General features: G+C 49.4%; 1 protein-coding gene and 2 long non-coding RNA genes across 4 annotated transcripts in view; 2 read left to right on the top strand and 1 right to left on the bottom strand.

Moving 5' to 3' along the window:
* LOC309365493 overlaps nt 1-7,086 on the bottom strand; it is a 78,506-nt gene extending 71,420 nt beyond the window's left edge. Inside the window, exon 1 of the long non-coding RNA XR_014166200.1 lies at nt 7,030-7,086. This is a non-coding gene — a long non-coding RNA (uncharacterized lncRNA). The remainder of the gene's footprint in view (nt 1-7,029) is intronic.
* The window catches only part of LOC309365403, a 71,450-nt gene that overhangs the window by 25,504 nt on the left and 33,542 nt on the right, over nt 1-12,404 (top strand). The gene's annotated exons all lie outside the window — the stretch shown is intronic.
* LOC309364910 (antigen-presenting glycoprotein CD1d-like) overlaps nt 1,810-12,404 on the top strand; it is a 28,470-nt gene continuing 17,875 nt past the window's right edge. Inside the window, exon 1 of one of the 2 annotated variants that reach the window (XM_081902917.1) lies at nt 1,810-2,238. In XM_081902917.1, the coding sequence (XP_081759043.1) occupies nt 1,917-2,238 (322 nt within the window). In that variant the 5' untranslated portion in view covers nt 1,810-1,916. The remainder of the gene's footprint in view (nt 2,239-12,404) is intronic. The other variant, XM_081902916.1, reaches the window with a different exon arrangement.

The raw sequence follows: 12,404 nt of genomic DNA, 5'->3' as shown, positions 1-12,404 counted from the left end.
CGCTTTATTGGCCGAGGGAGCCGGCGCATAGCTTCCGAGTCATGTGGCCAGCATGACTAAGCCGCTTCTGGCAAACCAGAGCAGCGCACGGAAACACCGTTTACCTTCCCACCGGAGCAGCACCTATTTATCTACTTGCACTTTGACATGCTTTTGAACTGCTAGGTTGGCAGGAGCAGGGACCGAGCAACGGGAGCTCACCCCATTGCGGGGATTCGAACTGCCGACCTTCTGATCGGCAAGTCCTAGGCTCTGTGGTTTAACCCACAGTGCCATCCGCATCCCATAGCGTACAATATAAAAGCTATCAATAGACAGACATGTCATTGTTGCTGGGGATTTTTGCGCAGCCCCTCACACTGAACTGAGAAGGGCCAAATCCCAGCCCACCTTAGCTTCACATACAAAAGATCGCAGATTCAATCCAGGTAGGGCTCAGAACAGCCACTGCCTGAAACCCCCGGTGAACAGCTCTCACACATCTGATTTGAACCAACCCACAGTTGGGGACTGCAGGCTTGCTGTCTGGAGCAGATCATCCTATAGCAGGCACCCCCAAACTTGGCCCTCCAGCTGTTTTGAGACTACAACTCCCATCATCCCTCACTAACAGGACCGGTGGTCAGGGATGATGGGAATTGTAGTCTCAAAACAGCTGGAGGGCCGAGTTTGGGGGTGCCTGTCCTATAGCTTCTTTCATGAGGTCCTCCAGAGAAGTCAGAAGATCCTCCACAGACCTGCACGTGACCCCGTCAGTGGTGGTGCCCAGATATCGCTGGACTCCCATGTTCTCTCAGCCCCAGGCAGCACAGCCAGCCAGTGGTCAGAGACGATGCGAGCAGGATCTGGAAGGTCACAGGATCCTCACTCGCGATCCAAGTGCAGAGTCTCTCCAGGGACAACAGGAGGGTATAACAAGTACATAGAAGTTCCACAGACATTGCTCATCACTCATTCTCACTGCTGCGGCAGCTGCAATTTAGCAGACACCCCATGGCCTCAAGAACCCCAGGACACATGGGCATAGCCAGGATTTTTGTTGGGGGGGCAGGCCTTTTGTCTGGGGCAGCAGAACCGACGTGATTGGTCAGTTAGTTAAGTATTTCTATTGTTTTCTTGATGGGGGCAGGCAAGCCAGGACACTATTCATCACCCCAAAAGACAGTGCTCGTGCTGGCTCACATTTCCCCCGTGAAATGTGGTTGGTTGGGGGGGGGGAGAGAAGTGCCGTCCCCAGAGACAGGCACCTCATCTGGAGGGGAGGGGAGACCACTAGGCACCACCACCACCTTCTCCTCCCAGGGCAGCAGATATAACCGCCCGTACAGGCCTCTCGGGCCCCACCCAGGACCCCCAGCCGACGGTGATGGTGGTGCGTAAAAGTGGACTTTGCGGTTCGGATCAAGTTTGCCACCAGGAACCAACCCCCCCCCCCCTTTCCCCTGCTCACCCGATCAGGCGCTCGGAGGGGTGGGCTTAGAGAATCTTCCGCCACCCCCGGGATCGATCCAAGGCGGAGAGCGTGCGGATGCGTGGGTGGGGGAGCCGCAGTCGCCACTCGGGTCGGGCTCTCCGCGGCCCGCGCGCGCACACAGAGCCACACAGGAAGCGAGGCTCAAGGTCTATCGCCAGCGCTCGACCACGTGGGGGAGGCGAGGGGAGGGCCGAGCCGGGGCGGGCATTGTCTGGGGCGGGACGAGGCGCCGCCCCTTCCAGGCTAGGCGAGGACGGGGAGCGGAGCGCAGGGAAGAGGGGTGGCTCCTTCGCCTTCGCCTCCGCCGCGTCCCGAGACGGCCTCCCCTAGTGGCTGCAGAGGGCGGGCGAGCGAGCACAGGAGCCCAGGAAAACTGCAGCTGGTGCTGCTGCCGCTCGGACTGCTTTCTCCACCCCTGGGTGGCAAGGCACCCATCGGGGAAATGAGGCGGGTGCAAGGATGCGCGGACGGAACCGGCGTGGGAAAGTCGCCCGGGAGCGCCCGCTTTGCATGCAGAAATGCGATCCCGGCGCGGGGAAGGCGAGACCGTGTCCTGGAGTTCCGCCGTCGCTCGGTGGGTTCTTCCTTGCGGAATAGGAATCTCCCCTGCGGGAGGAGGGAAAGCGAGCTACTTTCGCTTTCCGCGCGTGCCCCTGCTTCCAGCATGCACGTGAGAAGGGGCCAGAAGCGAGCCCTGCAATCTCCAGCCTGGGTCTTGCTGCTGTTTGGATTCCTCGCCTCGTCGCCCTGCAGAGCCAGCCCAGGTATGTGAACTTCCTTTTTAAAATGAAATTTGGGAGATAGTTGTCTGGAGATAAGGAGTGCTTGGCATAGTATGCCAGCCTTGAAGTAATGTTTCTGTGCTGTCACCTGTGGATTAAACCGAAACAAATGATTTTTTTTTTTTTAAATCGCATTGCTCTCGTTAATTGTATTTGTGGAATGCTCTACCCAGAGAGGCTCTAAGCGAAAACTTCCCTCTTCAACTTTTTATGGGCGTTTGTAGAAGGTTTAGGTTATTGTTTTGTTCTTGCTTCTGTTCAGTGCCGGATTTAAGTATAAGCTAAACAAGCTATAGCTTAGGGTGGGCCCCCCAAAAAAATTAAAGGGGAAAAAACCTGGGTGTACATTTCCAAAATATAAGATAAAAACAAATAAAATAAATCCTACATACAGCCACAGTGTTTTGTGTTGTGTAGGCTCCTATGATGTAAGTGATGGGTCCCACCTGCTAGCCTGCTCCCTCAAATATCACTGGTTTGCTCATTTCTATATATAGGGAGCCTATATATAGGGAGCATGGACTGGTTGCATGAAAAAGGACAGCTGGACATATAAAGGGCCCCATTACCTTCAATAGCTTAGGGCCTCATCAAACCTAAATCTGGCCCTGCTTCTGTTACGTATTTTGTGATTTTTTTTGTGCTTTCATGTTGCAAACCGCCCTGAGATCTACAGGTGAAGGGCGGTATACAAACTTGATAAATAATAAAATAATAAATAATTGGCTTGCCGATGCCAGGATGCCAAGGGAAAATGAAATCCGTTTGGTGAATTACGGTTTTTAAAGTGCTGAATTATAATGGTCTGTACTTGCCAGCATTTCATTCACCTCACTTTTTGATTGGGGAGCAGTGCTTGCTCCATGGAGCTGTTTAGTTTGGAAGGAGAAGCACTGGAGGTTTAGGGGGTCTTGATGTTTGCCTTCTTTGGAGATTCACAAGTGGACCCTTGTTGTTGTTTAGTCGTTTAGTCATGCCTGACTCTTCGTGACCCCCTGGACCAGAGCCCGCCAGGCACTCCTGTCTTCCACTGCCTCCCGCAGTTTGGTCAAACTCATGCTGGTAGCTTCGAGGACACTGTCCAACCATCTCGTCCTCTGTCGTCCCCTTCTCCTTGTGCCCTCCATCTTTCCCAACATCAGGGTCTTTTCCAGGGAGTCTTCTCTTCTCATGAGGTGGCCAAAGTACTGGAGCCACAGCTTCACAATCTGTCCTAGTGAATGCAATAAGAGACTTCGGATGAAATAATACCTCGGGTTTGCTTCAGGATGAGAACAGATATCGTGCTCCGGCGGTGCGGCAGCAGCAGGAGGCCCCATTAGCTAAAGTGGTGCTTCAGGTTAAGAACAGTTTCAGGTTAAGAAGGGACCTCCAGAACGAATTAAGTACTTAACCTGAGGTACCACTGTAGTTGGTGGGGCGCAGCTGTCAGGCATGCAGGGAAAGGGGAGGCCGCCGGAAAAGCCACACAGCTCCCCCACTCGCTGGGGTGCCCCTGAGTGGCCGGTGCCCTGGCGCCACGCACCACTAAGCCCTGTGGAAAAGACGGCTCTGGGGGTCAGCTTCCTCCTCCGTAGCCGCAATGTTGCCTTCATGGGACTCAAAGGAGGATGTGGGGAAAACTGAAACTATTTGGTTTCGCTTGTCATTGGATTTTCTCCAAACCATAGAGGAACAGGAAATCCTTTCAGGGTCCTTGAATTTTTGAACTAATCTAGATGTAAGTTCATGAAATTTGGGGAAATAAAAATTTATATTAATAAGCCCGCCCCAAAAAAAGTCCAAAGTAGAGTTGGAAGGGACCCCATGAGTCATCTAGTCTGACCCCCTGCAATGCTGGAATCTCAGCTAAAGCACCCATGACAGACCAACCTCTGCTTAAAAACCTTCAAAGAAAGGAGAGTCCACAACCTCCTGAGGGAAGACCGTTCCTCTATCAAACAGGACTTACTGTCAGAAGGTTCTTTCTGATGTTTCGTCGGAATCTCCTTTCTTGTAACTTGAAGCCATTGGTTCGAGTCCTACCCTCCAGAGCAGGGGTGGCTTTTCATGTGTGGTCTCTGGCTTGGAGAAAGCATCATGCAAAGGAGACTTATCTAGAATGTGGAGCGTGATGTTGAGTAGAAATGTGGGGGGGGAGAACCTGGGGAAATTGGGGTGATGGTGACGCAGTTTACCTAAATAAATAAAATATGGGTCTTTGTCAGAACATAAGAAAGGCCCTGCTGGATCAGACCAATGACCCATCTTGTCCAGCATCCTGTTCTTCTCACAGTGGCCGGCTGGATGCCTGGGGAAACCTGATCACAGGTTCGAATCCCCGCAACGGAGTGAGCTCCCGTTGCTCTGTCCCAGCTCCTAGCAGGAAGGTAAATGGCATTTCCATGCGCTCTGGCTTCCATCACGGTGTCCCGATGCACCAGAAACGGTTTAGTCCTGCTGGCCACATGATCTGGAAAGCTGTCTGTGGACAAACGCCGGCTCCCTCGGTCTGAAAGCCAGATGAGCGCTACAACCCCATAGTCGCCTTTGACTGGACTTAACCGTCCAGGGGCCCTTGACCTTTACCTACCCTCCAAGAATTTGCCCAATCCCCTTTTAAAGCCATCTAAGTTGATGACCGGGACGTGGGTGGTGCTGTGGTCTAAACCACTGAGCCTAGCCAAGGTGGCTCTCACCTTTGGAAGCTAAGGCCCGAAAAAGACCCAATATGGAAGCCTATTGGCCAAAATATTGGGAACTGCTAGAAAAAGACGGAGATAATTGGAAATTGCAGAGTATGGAGAAAATGAAGGATAAAGTGCGAGACTGGTTACACTACGCTCAGATTAAAGAAATTTTTAAAAGAGATAAAAAGTTAGGGTTCCAGGTGGAGAAATCGAAGTTGGAAACAGAATTGTTAGAACCTAAGACTAAGGTACTTTCAAGAATGTATAACTTGCTGTTGAAATGGAATACACAAGACGAAATGGTTAAGTCGGCTATGATAAAATGGGCACAGGATATTGGGCATAACATTATGTTTGAAGACTGGGAAAGGTTGTGGACCACTGGGTTGAACTTTACTGCATGTAATGCTTTGAAGGAAAATGTAATGAAAATGATATACAGCTGGTACATGACCCCAGTTAAAGTTGCCAAAATATACCATTTGTCTGATAACAAATGTTGGAAATGTAAAGAAAATGAAGGAACATTCTTTCACCTCTGGTGGACCTGCCCTAAGGTGAAGGTCTTCTGGGAAATGATATATAATGAGTTGAAAAAGGTATTTAAGTATACCTTCATTAAGAAACCAGAGGCCTTTCTTCTGGGTATTGTCGACCAGAAGGTGTCAAAGAAGGATAGAACATTTTTCATGTACGCAACAACAGCAGCAAGGATACTACTCGCTAAGAACTGGAAAACTCAAGATCTACCCACACTGGAAGAATGGCAGATGCAACTGATGGACTATATGCAATTGGCGGAGATGACTGGCAGAATTCGAGACCTGGGAGAAGAAAGGATTGAAGAAGATTAGAAGAAATTCAAGATTTACCTACAGAAATATTGTGATTTAGTGGAATATTAAGAAGGATGCTTGGTTATAAATAATTGGCCATCATTACATTGGATCAGAATTTGATGATAAGAGAGATTAAGAGAAACAAAATTTGTAGGAGAACTATTATATTGTATTTAAATATGTGGTTATAAAGTTGAAAATAAGATGATAATTTGCTTGATAAAAATTCATTAATGATGTAAGTGGGAGCGGGAGATGTGAGGAAGCCCAAAGATGTTATGAAATCTTGTAAAAACAAAGTAACGCTGTTTAATACTTCTGTATTTCTTTTATTAAAAACTCCAATAAATATTTATTAAAAAATAAATAAATAAATAAACCACTGAGCCTAGGATTTGCCGATCAGAAGGTCGGCGGTTCGAATCCCCATGACGGGGTGAGCTCCCGTTGCTTGGTCCCAGCTCCTGCTCACCTAGCAGTTCGAAAGCATGTCAAAAGTGCAAGTAGATAAATAGGTACCACTCCGGCGGGATTGTAAATGGCGTTTCCATGTGCTGCTCTGGTTCACCAGAAGCGGCTTAGTCATGCTGGCAACATGACCCGGAAATTGTCTGCGTACAAACACCAGCTCCCTCAGCCAATAAAGCGAGATGAGCACCACAACCCAAGAGTCGTCCGCAACTGGACCTAACAGTCAGGGGTACCTTTACCTTTTAAGTTGACGACCATCGCTGCTCCCTGTGGGAACAAGTTTTGCATCTTCATTATGTGGTGCATGAAGGTTTTTTTTTTAATCTGTGCTGAATCTTCCAGTATTTGGCTTTGCTGAGTGTCCATGAGCTGCAGTGTTATGAAAGAGGGAGAAAACGTTTTTTCCTCCATCCCCTTTTGTCCAAGCTTATCAACTTTTATCAGGTCACATCTTGGTCACCTTTTCTCTAAACATAAAAAAGTTACAAAGGCTGCAGCCTATCCTCACAGGGGTAACAGTTCCTTACCTTCATCCCTTTCGCTTGCCCTTTTCTGAACCTTTTCCCACTCTACAATACCCTTTCTAAGGTGAGCTGACCAGAATTGTATGCTATATTCCTAAATATGGCCACAACATAAGATTTCTGTAATGGCTTTAGGATATTGGCAGTTTTCTTTTCAATTCCTTTCTTCATTATCCCTAGCATGGAATTTAACTTTTTCACAGGCACAGCAACATCTCCATCAAGATGAACCCAAAGCCTTGTTCCTGTTAATTTCCTGGCTGTTCAGACCCCATGAGCATACAGTGGTGCCCCGCTAGACGAATGCCTCGCAAGACGAAAAACCCGCAAGACGAAAGGGTTTTTCGGTTTTTGCGACGCTTCGCTAGACGATTTTCCCTATGGGCTTGCATCGCAAGACGAAAGCCCATAGGGAAATCTCGGGGACCTTTTTTTAAATGCTGGCGGTGGGGAGCAAAGCCTTCCCCCCCCTCCGGACTTCAGAAGAGGTCCAGGAAGGCCGGCGGGGGCGAAAGGCTTTGCTCCCCACCGCCAGCATTTTAAAAGCGGTCCGGGATAGCAGGGAAGCGCTTCCCGCTATCCCGGACGGCTTTTGAAGGCAGGCAGGGGGGGCAAAGACTTTTGCCCCCCCTGCCTGCCTAACCGGGGGCTTTTAAATCGCCCCGGGACTGTCCGGGGCGATTTAAAAGCCCCCGGACGGCTTTTGAAGCCTCCCCCCCGCCCGGCTTCGGGGCATCATCCCGATGCCGGGCGGTGGGGCAGGAACGCCTCCCCCAGCCGCCCGGCTTCGGGGCATCGTCCCGATGCCGGGCGGTGGGGCAGGAACGCCTCCCCCAGCCGCCCGGCATCGGAACGATGTCCCGAAGCCGGGCGGCCGGGCGGGAAAGCCTCCCCCCCCCCCGCCCGGCTTCGGGGCATCGTCCCGATGCCGGGCGGTGGGGCAGGAACGCCTCCCCCAGCCGCCCGGCATCGGGGCATCGTCCCGATGCCGGGCGGTGGGGCAGGAACGCCTCCCCCAGCCGCCCGGCTTCGGGGCATCGTCCCGATGCCGGGCGGTGGGGCAGGAAAGCCTCCCCCAGCCGCCCGGCATGGAACGATGTCCCGAAGCCGGGCGGCCGGGCGGGAAAGCCTCCCCCCCCCCCGCCCGGCTTCGGGGCATCGTCCCGATGCCGGGCGGTGGGGCAGGAACGCCTCCCCCAGCCGCCCGGCTTCGGGGCATCGTCCCGATGCCGGGCGGTGGGGCAGGAAAGCCTCCCCCAGCCGCCCGGCATCGGAACGATGTCCCGAAGCCGGGCGGCCGGGCGGGAAAGCCTCCCCCCCCGCCCGGCTTCGGGGCATCGTCCCGATGCCGGGCGGTGGGGCAGGAAAGCCTCCCCCAGCCGCCCGGCATCGGGGCATCGTCCCGATGCCGGGCGGTGGGGCAGGAACGCCTCCCCCAGCCGCCCGGCATCGGGGCATCGTCCCGATGCCGGGCGGTGGGGCAGGAAAGCCTCCCCCAGCCGCCCGGCATCGGAACGATGTCCCGAAGCCGGGCGGCCGGGCGGGAAAGCCTCCCCCCCCGCCCGGCTTCGGGGCATCGTCCCGATGCCGGGCGGTGGGGCAGGAACGCCTCCCCCAGCCGCCCGGCTTCGGGGCATCGTCCCGATGCCGGGCGGTGGGGCAGGAAAGCCTCCCCCAGCCGCCCGGCATCGGGGCATCGTCCCGATGCCGGGCGGTGGGGCAGGAACGCCTTTTGGAGTTCTTCAAAATTTATTTTTGTTCTAACAACCCTGAGCAAGTTATCACAGTGGTACCTCGGGTTAAGAACTTAATTCGTTCTGGAGGTCCGTTCTTAACCTGAAACTGTTCTTAACCTGAGGTACCACTTTAGCTAATGGGGCTTCCCGCTGCCACCGTCACACGATTTCTGTTCTCATCCTGAAGCAAAGTTCTTAACCCGAGATACTATTTCTGGGTTAGCGGAGTCTGTATCCTGAAGCGTCTGTAACCCGAGGTACCACTGTATTATAAACCACAAACTTTGCGCCACAAGGAAATGATTATAGTCTTTTTAAGGTTCCGCAATACCGTCAGTCTTTTGAAAAGCAGAATTCTCAATGCTGGGTTGTGTTAACAACTTTTAAAGCATATTCTGCAGCTGCCTATCTAGAAACAGTTTCATGCGGTTAGCAGGTGCTAAACGTTTTGCTCCGTGCCAGGGAGATGTTTCACTTGGTGACATCTGTAGAGAATAGATATTTTGGCATCACAGACCACTGTTCAATGGAAAGGAATGGGCTGGTCTCTCTGTCTCTGTCAACTCAGCAAAGGGAGACAATATAAGCACTATTATTCCATCTACAGAGGGGTTATAGGAGGGGTTCCATCTCAGCTCCCGCACTTCTGCAAGTTGCACTAAAACGAAACCGTTACTGTGGTTAATGTGGCAGTAAATGGTGGCTGTACCAAAAGCAGGTGTGGTAGTTCACAGGGTAACACAGATAAACAAGGTCTAAATAAACTTCACGCAGCACATCTCTTTAACGCAAGGGTGCAAGAATTTTAAACTGTATCAAAATACAGTCTCTAGCTGATAGCCAATGTGCAATAATAGCCAGATAACCTATCACCTGTTTGCTAATAGCCTGGAGTTTTCCCCCTCCAAACTCGTAGAAGCGTTGTTTAGAGTATAGAATGTTGATCGTCGTTTTGTTCATTTCTAGGGAGTCTAGTTCTCTCCTTTTTTAGTTCTATAAGTTTAAGGAGTTTTTTAGATCCTCTTTGTTTGTAGCATGATGAGAGGACCGTGGTGTCTTGTTCTATTTTGCTAACTTTTGAGGAGGTTTGTTTTTTTAAGGGATGTTTTCTCTTTTATGCAAGCTCCTCTAGTGACCACTTTCATTGCATCCCATAGGAGGGGAGTTGTTATATTGTCTACATTGTTTTCCTTGAAGTAGTTTTGGAAAGTTTTTGTGAGACTCTCTCTAATTTGTGGTTACGATGGGACTGAAGGAGCATGATGGGGTGGTTTGCATTCCCTTTCCTATTTTAAGGGTAACTTCTACTGGGGCGTGGTCTGTGATTTTAAGGTTACTTTTCTTGCTTTTAAAACATTTCCATGCACACACGCAGTGCATAGGAGCAAATATATTCATGTCCATTGCCTTGCAGCAAACAAAAGCTGCAATTCTGCATTTACCTGGTGGAATGGAGAGAACCAATGGGACGTGGGAAGGCAGGGAAGGACGTACTGGGCTGTGTGTGTGGGGCTCTGTATGGCAAAGCGGACATTGATTTCAGCAAGTTAGACATCCTCAAAGCAGATTTGTCCACAGAATTGTTTTGGGTGGTGATACAATACTAGGCCCCAAGAGTCATTTTTAAAAAAATAATATTTATTAACAGTTCAAAGATTACAGAAGAAAGCAAAAGAATTAAACAAAACAATACAATACAAAAACAAAGACAAAGACACTACATAACAATAACACTAAAACATTTAATTAACATAACAAAACAACAACGGTTTAAAACACATCCAATAGTTTCAATATCTTATCTTTCATTCACTTGTTTCCACGACCTCCTCACACCTCCCTTTTTGTATTCCGCTTTCAGCAATTCCTTTTTTTTTTTTAAATATTTTTTATTGAGTTTTCACATTTTATAGACATACACACACACAAACACAGAACACAAAACAAAACATATATAATGTTCATTACCCTCTTTCCTTGACTTCCCCACATCTCTCCTTCCCCCATTCCAATTTCAATGGTTAATTCAGCAAGTTATTTCCTCTTCTCTCTATTATATTTTTATCCTCTGTTCTTAATATTTAACATCTCTTGTTGGGCTCAAGTTTACTTATCCTATTTTTACACATTAACTCCTTTCTCTAAGGTCGTCCTACCCTCTCTCCCACGAAATCCTCCCTTTTTATTAAACAATCCATATCAAAATTAAAAAGAACAAAAATCATAAATTTTTACTATTCTACTCTCCCCCTCCCTCCCTGGCCCGGTTTCTGTCCCTTCCCATATCACTATTCTAAAAGAACAGTTTCAGCCCGGATTTCTCACATCCGAGGCTCTCAAGCCCCAGTTAGTCTTTCTCCATCTGTTTTGTTGCTTATTGGCCTTCAGTTCTCGAAGGAGTTGTGTCCCAAGTTCCATCTTCTTTCCTTCCACCAAAGTCAGTAGCAATTGCTGCCAAGAATCTGCCAATCTCCCATGTTCAATCTTAAAGAAAAGGTCCCAATCATGCTTGTTCTTTCCTTCCACCGAATCAGTCAATAGCAATTGCTGCCATGGATCTGCCAGTCTCCCATATTCGAACTTGAGGAAGAAGTCCCAATCATGTTTATTTATTTTTTTGTATTCCAGTATTCCAGATATTCCAGGGGCTTCTTCCTTTGTCCTTCTCTCCTTTTGCAGATTTACGGTCCACTGGTCCTCTTCTTCAGTTCCTTTGTTTCCTAAGGCTGCAGACTTTTGGTTGGTGCTTTCCATCTGAACATCCTCTCCTTCTTCTTCTTCTTCTTTTCCCCCTATTTCCAAAGCTGTCTCTTCTTTTCCGGCTGCCAGGTTTTTTTCCAACTTTGTATCGTCAGCAGAGTTGCTCAATTTCAGATTCAAGGTCACAAGTTGTTTGCTCATATCTGCAGTCTGCTCTTGTAAAGTTCCCACGAGAAAAAACATCCTTTCTATCTCTGCCCATAATTTTCCTTCTGCAGCCATTGCAGTATCCTTTGTTCCCTCCAGGGGGATTGCCAGTCTAATAGTTCTTTTCCAGCAATTCGTTACTTTGTTGTTCAAAATACTTTGTTTCCAATCAGTTCAGATACAATATGTCACCTTTAATCCAAAGAGAAATTTCTAAATATCACAGTTCCAGCCTCTAATCATCCGTTTAACAGCTCTTTTGACAGCTGTCAAACTTTCTCTTTTTTTTTCCTCAAGCTCACACGCAGGACACTCCCGGGTCCAGAATGGGGGGGGGGGTTACACAAAAGCTTCTAATATTCCTCTTTCCTCTCCAGCACAATAACTTTTAATCCATTTCGTGCAAGTTGTTTTTCTAAACACAAAAGTCTTTCCACCTTAGTGCTCCTCTCCTTGCTTGAATCTTTTTTTTTGGGGGGGAGTGCGGACTTCCTTTTAGCACATCCCCCGGTCGTACTCCAATCAAAGGTAAAATTTTAGTGTCGAATTTTCGTTTTACTCACGGGTTCTTTGTTTCAGTCCAAATTTCAGGAAGGAAGACAGCGCTCTCCGGCCATGGCTCGCGGCTTCGCTCCGCCGAGGTAGCGATGGACTCTCAGCACCGCGCCGCACCCCAGTCCACTCCGCAGCCTTTAAAAAGGCTCTTCGCGGGTCGGGGAGGGCGTTTAAGGTGCCCACCGAGTCACCAAGTCCGCAGGCTTCAGCGCCTGCGGTTTTTGAGGGTCCCCGTGTCGCCGGCACGGCAAGACCCGTCCTCTGTGGAGCCGATTCCCTCCGGAGCTCGGAGGGAATCCGCCATTACCGGATCGCGCTATCCCGGAAGTCCGCTTTCAGCAATTCCTTTCCATCTTCCTCTGTTTTCTGTCCTGTAATTTTTCTTAACATGTTCTAACCTTATTTTTTCCCTTTAATACATTAATAATCTATTTGTACTTAGTTCCT

The sequence above is a fragment of the Podarcis melisellensis genome (assembly GCF_964234715.1).
Source record: "Podarcis melisellensis genome assembly, chromosome: 2".
Taxonomy (NCBI): Eukaryota; Metazoa; Chordata; class Lepidosauria; order Squamata; family Lacertidae; genus Podarcis; species Podarcis melisellensis.
Note: the sequence above shows the minus strand (reverse complement) of the source record. Positions and strands in the feature narration are given on the sequence as shown.